The sequence below is a fragment of the Sinocyclocheilus grahami genome, unplaced genomic scaffold (assembly GCF_001515645.1).
Source record: "Sinocyclocheilus grahami isolate Dianchi unplaced genomic scaffold, SAMN03320097.WGS_v1.1 scaffold56.1, whole genome shotgun sequence".
Taxonomy (NCBI): Eukaryota; Metazoa; Chordata; class Actinopteri; order Cypriniformes; family Cyprinidae; genus Sinocyclocheilus; species Sinocyclocheilus grahami.
The window spans coordinates 175,749-187,586 of record NW_015505235.1 but is presented as its reverse complement, the minus strand read 5'-3'; the positions used below and the strand labels follow the sequence as shown (position 1 = coordinate 187,586).

The 11,838-nt window shown below is 38.0% G+C and overlaps 1 protein-coding gene across 1 annotated transcript in view; it reads left to right on the top strand.

Annotated features, from left to right (window-relative positions):
* LOC107583934 (cGMP-inhibited 3',5'-cyclic phosphodiesterase A-like) overlaps positions 1-6,617 on the top strand; it is a 98,431-nt gene extending 91,814 nt beyond the window's left edge. Inside the window, exons 14-15 of the mRNA XM_016270286.1 lie at positions 2,683-2,941; positions 4,914-6,617. Coding sequence (XP_016125772.1) covers positions 2,683-2,941; positions 4,914-5,287 — 633 coding nt within the window. The 3' untranslated portion in view covers positions 5,288-6,617. The remainder of the gene's footprint in view (positions 1-2,682; positions 2,942-4,913) is intronic.
* The last annotated feature ends 5,221 nt before the right edge of the window (positions 6,618-11,838 follow it).

Sequence of the window (11,838 nt, the reverse complement as noted above, 5' to 3'; positions counted from 1 at the left end):
TATATATATTTTTTGTGTATATATATATATATATATATATATATATATATATATATATATATATATATATAATGGAAAACAAGACAAAAATACTAAGAAAGACACTTGCTCTCGTCAATGATAAAATACCACTTTTACTATTTTCAAATGCTAAATGTTGTGTACATGTTTATTTTAAAAATGTTTACATTTAACCTAATTAAAGTGCATTAATTATTAGCATAATATTGGCCAAACCAGTAGATTGACCACTGCGGTACATCATGCATGCTTGTTCAACCAGTCATGATTTGGTATCTTCCGTTAGTGTTTCTCAAAGAGTTAAGGGCTTGTTTGGATGCCGGCGATGAGTAATAAAACACTGCGTCTATTATTGTGAGGAACACAGAGTGAGGATGACCCAGTTGTGTCAGGACCCCGTCACTGAGCTACAAAGCGTCATATGACCACCCCTGGCCATATTCAGCGCATTTCAAAAGGGACCAGAAATTATATGCTTCAAAGGAGCCTGTTTTCTCCCCTCCCTGTTTCGTTTCTTGAATGATTCATTTCTCCAGCACTTCTGAGTAGCACCTGACAGAACACAGCGCACATACATTACTGCCCTCTGACGACATCACCGTGCGGTTGCCATGGCAACATAAGACCTGGCCTGTTGTTACGCCAATCTCATTGTTTATTTCCAGGTACTGCGGAGTATGTGTTTTCACACCGACTATATGAGGTTCTTCCGATCTCTGATTCCTTTCTTGTTTCGATACTGTAATCTGAAATAAATAATAAAAAGGCCAGACCTCGCGTGGCTGGGTGCATTTCCCCCGTCCATGGGAAGGCTGACCTAGTTTTATAGCAGTCGAATGTCTGTGAAGTATGTTTCTCTCCTGAACTGGAAAATTCCAATCAAGTGTGTGTGACTCTTCAGCTGTGCTTGAATATACTGAGCATACTGTTCCCTGCTTGGTAATATCGTTATTTGTTTAATGTAATAGATGAGTATAAAATAGCTGCTGCATAAATAGAGTTTTCTTTGAAAATGTGAATAAAAATGCTTCGAATCAGGCATCAGTCAGATCAGATTAATCTGCACTATGTGGAGCATTTATGAATCTAAATGAAAAGCATATTTGCAGCATCGCTGAATGCTTTTTTTTTCTCAGGATGAATTTTAATATGAAACGATGTGATACTGATTTCATATGCTTGCTAATATGAGGAATGCTGTCTGGTGACATCAGTTCCCATGATGCTCTTCATCCAAATACTACTGTAGAAGGAAGTGCAGATAAAGGACAATTTTAGTTTCAGTTGATTTCATTTGATTCCAGAAGATTTCATTTATAGTATGGAAGCTTGTTTCCGCCACGGGATAAAAATATTAAAAAGGTAATTGCCACTTTTATCTCATAATTCAGACTTTGTTGGAATTTAAACTTGCAATTCTGTAAAAATAATAATAATAATAGTCAGAATTGCAAGATGTAAATGTAGAATTCTGACTTTTTTTCTCACAATTCCAAGTTTATATCTCACAAAAAGTGACGTGTGAGGTTAAAATGTTCCATTTTGATTTCCATCACAATCTGTAGATCAGGACACGCGTATTATTTCACGTAAATTATAATCACAGTCTTTTATTATTGCCAAATAAAACCTGACTGAACCATTTCACAAAGACTTCGGTTAAACTGAATTTGAAAAAAAAATCACTTTGCTCATAATTCAGACTTTGTTTCTCACAATTCTGAATTTATTTCTTGCAATTCTGAGTTTATGTCTCGCACTTCTGTTTATGTCCTGCAATTCTGTATTTAAATCTCACAATTCTGAGTTTATATCTCGCAATTCTGAATTCTGAAACAAAATTGTGAGGCATTTACCTTTTTTAAAAAAAAAAAAAGTTTTATCCTGTGGTGGAAACAGGCTTCCATGTTATAGCAACCAAAAAGGATTTCAAATGTTTTTCCACTTAGTCAATATGAAACAACATTTGTAAACCATTTTACTTCTATAATGTGGGCAGACCGTGATTTTTCTATTAGAAATGGTCCATTGTGAATTGATTGAATCATAAAAATGAGTGTTCTGTTGCAGAGGTTGCAGCCTAAAAGTCTGTTCGCATCAAGGATGATAACTATAATGATAACTATAATGTTTTAATAATCATTCAAATTCTTAAAGAATAGGTAAGTCCACACCATAACCATAACGACAAAGAGAAACGATATCATTGGAATCACTTTCAGAATGATTTCTTCCATCTGATGAACGATAAAAACATTTACAACCAATCAGAATCCATCCTGCTTTAAAGAGCATGAGCATTTAAAGCAGGGGTGTCAAACTCAATTCCTGGATGGCCACAGCCCTGCAGAGTTTAGCTCCAACCCTAATCAAACACACCTGATCCAGCTAATCAAGTCCTTCAGGCTCAATTGAAAACTACATGTTTTTTGTGTTGGAGCAGGGTTGGAGCTAAACTCTGCAGGGCTGCGGCCCTCCACTGAAGTTTGACAGCCCTGATTTAAAGCAACAGGTGACAAAACCGCAGCACGTGATTATAGTAAACAGAACGATATTGAGCATTGGTCTGGATGCTAATATAGTTATCACTCTTGGTGTGAACGGAACTTTACACGTATATGTTTACAAGTGTTTTTTTTTCTTTTCTTTCTGGTGTTTCAGGGTGATGAAGAGTCCAGTTTGGGCCTTCCCATCAGCCCCTTCATGGACCGCTCAGCACCGCAGTTGGCCAAACTGCAGGAGTCCTTTATCACACACATCGTGGGGCCTCTCTGCAGCTCATACGATTCAGCCGCTCTCATGCCCGGCCACTGGGTCGACCCTCTGCCCAAAGAGGGCGAGGAGGCTGAGGAAGAGACAGATGAAGAGGAGGAGCAAGACACACCGGAGGAAGACACCTCTTCCAGCTCCGAACTTTCCCGTGAGTTCACGTTTTTCTCCTCAAACTTTATATCAAGTAAAAAATCTGGTCCAAATTGCATTGAGGTAGGAGCGTGGACTCAGTTTTAGATTCTTTCCTCATTTAGACTGAACTGAATTGAAGCAGAAAATGAACACAAAGTGACGTATGAGAAGTTCACAATCTGTAGATCAAGACACACTTATTTGACGTAAATTATGCAGTATTTCTCTGCAAAAACAAAAACTAATGACATCACTTAAAGGCAGGGTAAGCGATTTCTGGTAGCCAATGTTGATATTTGAAATCACCAAAACAAACACGCCCCTACCCCAAAAGGGTCTTGCCTCTATTTAGATAGCTCCACCCCACATATACGTACACAACCCAGACAACGATTAGTTCTGTGAAACAAAGCAAAACCAATGTTACACCGTGTCTACATCGGACATGAGCGGCGCGGCGCAACAAATCCCCGACAGAAAACTGCTGCCGGGTTCTATTTATGACGTGCTGACACAAATTTCAAATGTTTTTCTTTAGCTGTTGTAGACACGGTGTTACTCACCTATTGAGAAGAAACAAAGCAACCTTGGCGTCCGATCGCAGGCCTCCGCTCCTTGAGTTCTCTCCAGCGCTGGAAAGCTGATCCCATATTTACACGGGTCCTACTTCTTGCCTTATCGTTCCGCAGACGATTCCCTCTTTTGTTTTTTATCCGCCATCTCTATCTTTCTGTCGCTCGGCTCGGCTAATGTCCGTCCCATGCACTGAAAGCTCTCTCCTCCACATCACGAGTAGACACACCCCTTATTGCTGATTGGCTACCAGTTTGTTTTGCTATTCGCCCCAAATCAGTTTTCTAAAGTGTTTTTGAAAAATTACATACCCTACCTTTAAAGCTGCTAGTCAAATAAGACAATCTATATTTGCAATACTAACAAATAAATATATAAGATAAAATGTCTTTGCATTCACTTTGTAAGGTCCGCGCACATGGCCCAAGGAAGGTATCCAGTGGCGGATGAAGGTTTCTTGCGTGTTCGGTCTTTTCAGCGCGCAGAGTTATTAAATTTATGTTTAACTCAATCTGACTCCATTTTAATATGAACTCGAATTTAGGTTGAAAGGCAAATTAGTTGTTTGTCGGTCTCTGATTATTCTTACATTCGATTATTCTAATTAACTCTTTACTTTGTATTTTACCTCTATTATTTAATTTAATTACTTTTATTTTTAAATCTTTTTTGAATATTAAATATTATTTATGTGGATCGGAGGTATTTAATCAGTAAAGACCTTTACTTTTATATGCAACATATCTCTACAAAAAAATAATCACTGCTAAGACAAACTATATTTGCAGTACTAAATAATGTACAGTTGTCAACATTTGAAGTGGATCAAAACCTTTCATCAAAGTTGTCTTAAAACCTCAAACCAAAATGCGTTCTTGTATTAGGACAACTTTGTTGAACTTGTTTGATCCACTTGAAATGTTGACTACTATATTTAAAATAAATATATAAGATTGTTTTTGCATTCATTTAATTTATTTTAGAAATATGAATTACTTTTTATGTGGATCAGTGTGTATTTAAGCAGGAAAGATATAAGATAAAGATATAAGATCAAATATGTCTTTGGATTAATTTAATTCAATGATTTTTTTTTCATTATTTTATATATATTATGTACGTGTCTTTAAATGTGTATTTAAGAAATAAAAACATTGCTTGTTTACTTTTATATGCAACATTTCTCTACAAAAACAAAAATCAAAATCATCACTTAAAGTAGTCAAATATTTCTTTTATGAATATTAAATATTATATATATGGATCGATGTGCAAGAAATGAAGGTGCACTGCATGACTGATGTTTTTGTTTTTATATGCAATACTTCTCTACAAAACAAAAATCAAAGTCCTCATTAAAGCTGCTAGTGTGAAGAAGCCATTAACACTCTCTTTCTTTACTGTGTTTACTGTAGAGAAACCAGCACCCAAGAAACGACGGAAAGTGTTCTGCCAGATCACCCAGCACCTGCTGGAGAACCACGAGATGTGGAAGAAGGTCATCGCTGAAGAGTCCCAAAGCCAGACAGAAGGGGAGGAGTCCACATGCCTCACTAACACCCCTGAGCCAATCCTAGCCATCGATGAGGAGGAGGAGGAGCCAGGGAGCAAGGAGGAGCCTGCAGATGACCAGGAGGAGGAGGAGAGTCCTGTAACTGACGAGACACATGAAACAGAGGAAACAGATGGCGAGACTGTAGAGGAAGTGGACGAGACTGCGAAGACTGTAGTAGACGACGCGGAGCTAATGGGAAAACGAGAGGAAGATGAGAAAGAGGATCCGGAATGAATGACGTCATCTAAAAGCTTTTCATCGGCAAGCGAAACTTCTAAGAAATGGTTGCCAGCACATCACTTAGACACAACACTGTAGATGCTTGGGGAACATGTGCCTAAAGGAAACAGGGTGGGACGGGGTGGTTCGGGATGAAGGGTTTGACTAACAATGAGCAGGTGGTGAACTTTTGAGGTTTGATGCTAAAATTGGCCGGGACAAGGAGTTCTCCAGGGGGTTTACAATATTTTCTAGACTTATGTTGGTCAGTTTGCAAGTCCTTCTCCAGCTGCACCTTAACCTCCAATACTGCGACAGGGGTCCCAATGACCTGAAGTTTTGCAGGCTCAACAAGCATTTCCGAGGAGCTCAGTGTCAAAGTCGGGGAAACGAGAAACCAATCCACCGTGACTCTCGCCGGTTGGCGTATCCCATCGTGGGCAGCGGACGAAAGCAAACGCTCCAGAAACTGCATGCGTTTGTGAAAAGATACACTATGTGTTTGCGTGTCTGTCCTGCCATTGCTCTTTCTTTTTCCTTTCCAGAGCATCAATACAGCAAACGCTTGCTCCACTGTCTCATTTCCGAAGGCGTCGAGCCGAATGCTTGTCATTCCCTTCCCTCACCTTTTTCCCTCGGCATTCCACGAGCTGAGATTTTGCGTTTCTCAGGATCAGACTGTTTTCAGATAACTGTACAAGGAGTCATTGGTTTTTACAGACTTTCTTGCAGCTTTCTAATCTTTTGGATCTTGATTTGTTGTTTTTTAAAACTGTAACTTCTTCAAAACGCCAATGGCCTTTTAGCCCAATCGTTGTTTTACCAGGTGATTTGATAAATATATACACAAATGCATACGGCGTGCAATAGTACATCGCCTCATCCCTAGTCATCAAACATTGTACCGTCCGAAACTATAGACGCTCTTATTCTCCCTCCTTCTGTTCTTGCATTTAAGCTAAGCTTGAGAGCCAAGTGAACTGCTCGAGCAAGTTTGGCTGATCAAAGTCGCAAACTAGAACGATGGGAAGGCCTCAGGCTCCCGCATTCCCCCGCAGTCGCATGTTTTCCCTCTGAACAAGGCTGTGGTTATGTGGTCGTCTCACGCAGCCGCCGCTATGGTCAGCTCCTCAGCCCAAGGGATGAAACGACGAACGGCGTCCCTCTCACATGAGAGCATGTGCTGCACATGAGATACGCGCACCGGTCGACATGGCTGTCCGCGCTCGCCTTTGATCTACCGAAAGCGGCAGATTGCTCACGACGGCGAGATGAAACACTTCTGCGGGCTTAATCACCTCGGGTCCGATGTCTAATCGGACGCCTTCAGTCGCTTTGAAGGAGAGCCAATTAAAAAAGCCTAGGTAGGCCGCGACGGTCACGTGCTCATCTTTGAAATGTCCCCTTCGATCGCAATGCAGAGTAAGCCTTAATATTACCAGGCAATGTGGTGCAATGTAGTCCGGCAAATTATTTAAGCAATACCGACCCTATGTGTACAGCAGATTGGTAGCGTTTCCAATTGCACTTTGTTTTGGTTACTGTGTAGATCTCACACAGCTCACGTGTGGGTGTGCCAAATATGAAGTTCAAATCCATTCTCCCCAAAGTACGAAACCCCAACAGGAGCGTGTAAAGGCCGTGTGTGCTTGCGATGCAGTATGAGTGCTTTTTATTTGTACATGGCCCCAATTTGAGAGGGTATATTATATTTCTGCTTTAGGTCGTAGATTTGTAACCCCAGGCCGGAGATATTAACCCTTTGGTGCATGAGTTATTAAATCACAAATTAAAATAGTCTTAATGTTTTTATTAACTTTTTTTTAAAGAAAAAATATATTAATTCCCAGTCTGATAATGCATTTTAGAGCGTTACTGTCCACTGCAATAAAAGGTAGCAGTAGTTATGTGGTGCATCACTTTTGTTTTCCATTTTGAATTTAGGTTGCCATAATAAGCATATAAAAAGGATTGTTGCAATGAATTGTTGAAAAGTTATCAACTTAAAAATGGCTTTTAAAGATCTGTCCACTGTAGTCATACATCATACATCAGAGTGTTAAATTATACAGTTGTCTTTACTGTGTATTTCCCAAAACAAAATTAACTTAATCATAACCGACAATAAAATCCTAAGTATATTGTGAGATCCCCCTGAATAAACCATCATACCCCAGGCCAGAGTTATTAACTGTTTGGTGCATTACTTACTAAAATCACAAATAAAATAGTTTTAATGTTTTATTTCCCAAAACAAAATGAACTTATCATAACCTAAAATCAAATCCTGAGGAATAAAATCCCCTTAAATACATCACAAATTCACTATAACCCAGGCCAGAGATATGAACCCTTTGGTGCATGAATTACTAAAATTACAAAAAAAAAAAAAAGTATTTTATTACCTTTTTAAAACAAAAATACTATATTAATTCCCTTTTTTCCCAAAATAACACCTTTTGATAGTGTTACTGTCCATTGCAATTAGAGATAGTAGTTGCTACTTGTCTTGGTGCATCACTTTTGCTTGCCATTTTATGTTGCCATAATAAAACATATAATATAAAAGGATTGTCGCAATGAATTACGGATAAGGGTCAAAGGTTATCACCTTAAAATGGCTTTTAAAGATCTGTTAACTGTAGTGGACATCATGCATCAAACTGTTAAATTATACAGTTGTTTTCAATGTATATTTCCTACAAAACCTACAATTAAATCCCTCGGAATAAAATCACCCTAAATACATGATCAAATCAATGTACCCCAGGCCAGAGATATTAACCCTTTGGTGTATGAATTACTAAAATGACAAATAAAAAGTCTTTTTATTTCCTTTTTTAAAAAATATATATATGTATAAATAAATAAAAGATAGTAGTTGTCACTTTTTGAATTTATGTTGCCATAATAAAACATAAAAAAGATTGTCACAATGAATTATAGATAAGGGTCAAAGGTCATCACCTTATAAATGTCTTTTAAAGATCTGTAGTAATTTGATCATGCATCAAAGTATTAAATTATACAACTGTTTTATTTCCCAAAATAAAATCATAACCTACAATCAAATCTTGAGGGAAAAATGCCTCTAAATTAATTATTTCACTAAGAAATATGTGACATTATGGAATAATCTATTATGCAATATAGCTCCGCCCCTTTTATCTTACTATTGCCCATATTACTTTCACTCCGTTTGGGAAATTTATGTCATTACACTCTTAAAAATAAAGGTGCTTCACGATGCCATAGAAGAACCATTTTTGGTTCCACAAAGAACCATTCAGTCAAAGGTTCTTTAAAGAACCTTTGACTGAATGGTTCTTTGTGGAACCAAAAATGGTTCTTCTATGGCATCGCTTGAAGAACCTTTTGAAGCACCTTTATTTTTAAGAGTGTACTAGTGATTAGCATAAGAGCAGTAGCGACCGTACTACGAGTCTTTGACGATCAAAGGTCATTGGTATTGATGATCAAAGACACCCAGATTTGCTTCCACCCAGACAGTATTCAGAGAGGCTTAAGAAAAAACTGTGGAATTAGCCAGCGAATCCTACACGTTTGATGCGCTCGTGTGTGTGTGTTGGCATGGCAGCATGCGTGCGTCCCTGTCCTCCACCGTGCCTCCCATCGGTTGGCTGATTCCAGATTCTCCAGTCTTGAGAAACCGGTTTGGACGTGTTCATAATGGCATTTTCACTAAATTCATCTTTTTTACACATAGCAGATGCCCTTAGGAGTGAAATAAATTACATTCTGTAAGGTTCGGCTCAAATACCTGTGCAGGTGTTCCAGAAATGCATGATGACCTGATAGATTGTGTGTGAAGTTTAGTCTGATAAGCTTGGTTCATCCTTCCAGATCTTTTTGATTGACAGCAGACGGTTTGACTAGCATGTCAGGTTCACCGGATGTCGACATGAGAGGCACAAAGAGGGTTACACGTCACATAAGAAGCTGATCTTTTTATATTTTTCCTTTGTATTTCCTGTTCACCGCACGTTCCTTCATCTTCAGCTGTACGCGTCTGATAAATGTGTCCACTCGTTTCGTTCACCTCGAGAACCAAACAAGCTTTACACCTCTCTGAGAAAGAGAAACGAGACTTGTACTTTTTTATATATAGTCGGCACTTCACTGACAAAATAATTATTTTTCTTCTCACTTATATCTTGCACTTAACACATGTAGCAATACCTATAGAAAGGGGAACTGTGTAAATCACCAGTATTCGTAAAGTGAAATATTCATTTTATTGCTGATTGTTGTTCCATTTTGTACAAAACGATATTGTGTACAGGTTAAAAATGAAACAAAACAAAAACAAAGCCAAAAAAAAGGAAAGAAAAAGATGAAGATGACAACAGAAGTCTTTTAGATAAACATTATTTATTTTTACTGTTTTGTAATTTAGACACTATACTGTAGCTCCTCTATTGCCAGACTTACTGGAAGTGCCTCTTGGTATAATGTAACATACAGAAAAATATATATATTGAGATTATTAGAACCTGTCACAAGCTGAACATTGTGGATGTTGTAATGTGAATACAGTTTAATAATACGAGTGAAATACTGTGGTATTGAATGTCTCTGTGTTCTTAATTATTTCTTTCTTGCTTCATTGATTTTCACCCCTCATTCAAGACGAAATAATCTGAAGGTTTTTGACTAAACAAGCTCAATACAAAGGTGTATTTGTCTTGAAAATGGCTTCTGTCTCAATCGAGGTCAAGCAAGGTAAGATCCCACACATGTTATGCCAGATCAAATTGCTCTTATATTAAAGGAATAGTTCACAAAAAAAAGTGTATTTTCTGAAAATGTACTCAACATTCAGACCATCAGATTTGGAGAAATGTAGCATTCCATCACTTGCTCAGCAATGGATGCTCTGCAGTGAATGGGTGCCGTCAGAATGAGAGTCCAAACAGCTGATAAAAACATCACAATAATTCACAAGTAACCCACACCACTCCAGTCCATCAGTTAACATCTTGTGAAGTGAAGAGCTACATGTTTGTAAGAAACAAATCCATCGAGACCATCGTTTTCATGTCAACCCTTTGCTTATGTCCAAAATATGAGTCCATAATCAATAAAAATGCTCCCTCCAGTGAAAAAGTCCATCCCCTGTTGTCTTGCATCAAAATCCATCCACATATTTGTTTAGATCTGCTTTGGACTGTTTTCATTCGTAAATGGTGGTTGATCTGTACATATTTCTCTTCTGATTCAGATGAGATTACTTTTTCAATGAAGACAGCAGTGTTATCAGGGGACTCATATTTTAGCTGGAAGAAATTATTTGAAGTTAAAAATGTTTTGATGTTAACTGATGGACCGGAGTGGTGTGGATTACTTGTGGATTATTGTGATGTTTTTATCAGCTGTTTGGACTCTCATTCTGACGGCACCCATTCACTGCAGAGCATCCATTGCTGAGCAAGTGATGGAATGCTACACTCTAAAAAATGCTGGGTTAAAAAGGGGCAAACCCAGCTATTGGGTTGTTTTGATCCAGCAGTTGGGTTCAAAACATCCCAATAGCTGGGTTTGTCCTTTTTTAACCCAGCATTTTTTAGAGTGTACATTTCTCCAAATCTGTTTTTCAAAAAATATGCACTCAACAGCTTCACCAAGCTCATTTAAATCACTTTAAGTTCAGTTCTTAGGCGTTGAAGCATTTCAATGAAGAACAGAGTTCGAAGAATTAGTTGGTGTTCGGCATGAAGTATTATGGCTGTTTGGCACATTGTTTGCTTGTGTTCTCAAAGAACATAGAGAAAGGACACTTAAAGTGGATTATGAACAGGGCTTGAGGGATGTGTTGCTTTGAACTCATTAGTAGCGGATTTGTCTAAAACCATAGACTTTTTTTATGCTGACAGCCAGACAATGTTCTGAATCAGCCCTCTAAACGTCAGCTTTTTAGACATACAATGAGATTTATCGTGTCCCTGGCATCCATGTGTTTCCTAAAGATTGAGGTGTGTATAATTCATACTTGCACATCTCACTGCATTGTACAGAAGGAAAGGACATGGCAACCTTAAAATGCAGCTCATGTACAGAAAGGCTACTGTAATGTGGGTAATTGTTTTGGAAGTTGCATCCTTTCACTACTAGAGAAAGTTTGCAAGGTCAAAGGGTTTGATTCCCAGGGGATGCAGGAACAAATGTAGGCCTTTGAATATTAGTCATTTCGGATCAAATCGTCTTCTATATGCATAATGTAAAGTAAATTCTATTCTTTTAACCACTTATCTACTAAGTGATGTACTGAAGAAGAAGAAAAAGTTATTAGCATAACGTTTGAGTAAAAAGTTAAAGCTGCAGTATGGAAGATTTTGGGGTTAAAAAAATAAATATCTATATTGACCAAGTAGATAAAAAAAAACCTTGCCTTACATAAATTCATAACAGTAAAATTATAATGATGATTTATACTTTGAGTAGTCGGGTCGAATATCGCGGGAAATACCACTTTTTTCGCGGCATTACGTCACGTCCGTAAACAAAAGGAAGAAGGTCCGGTTATTATAGCGCGTGAGTGGTGCGTC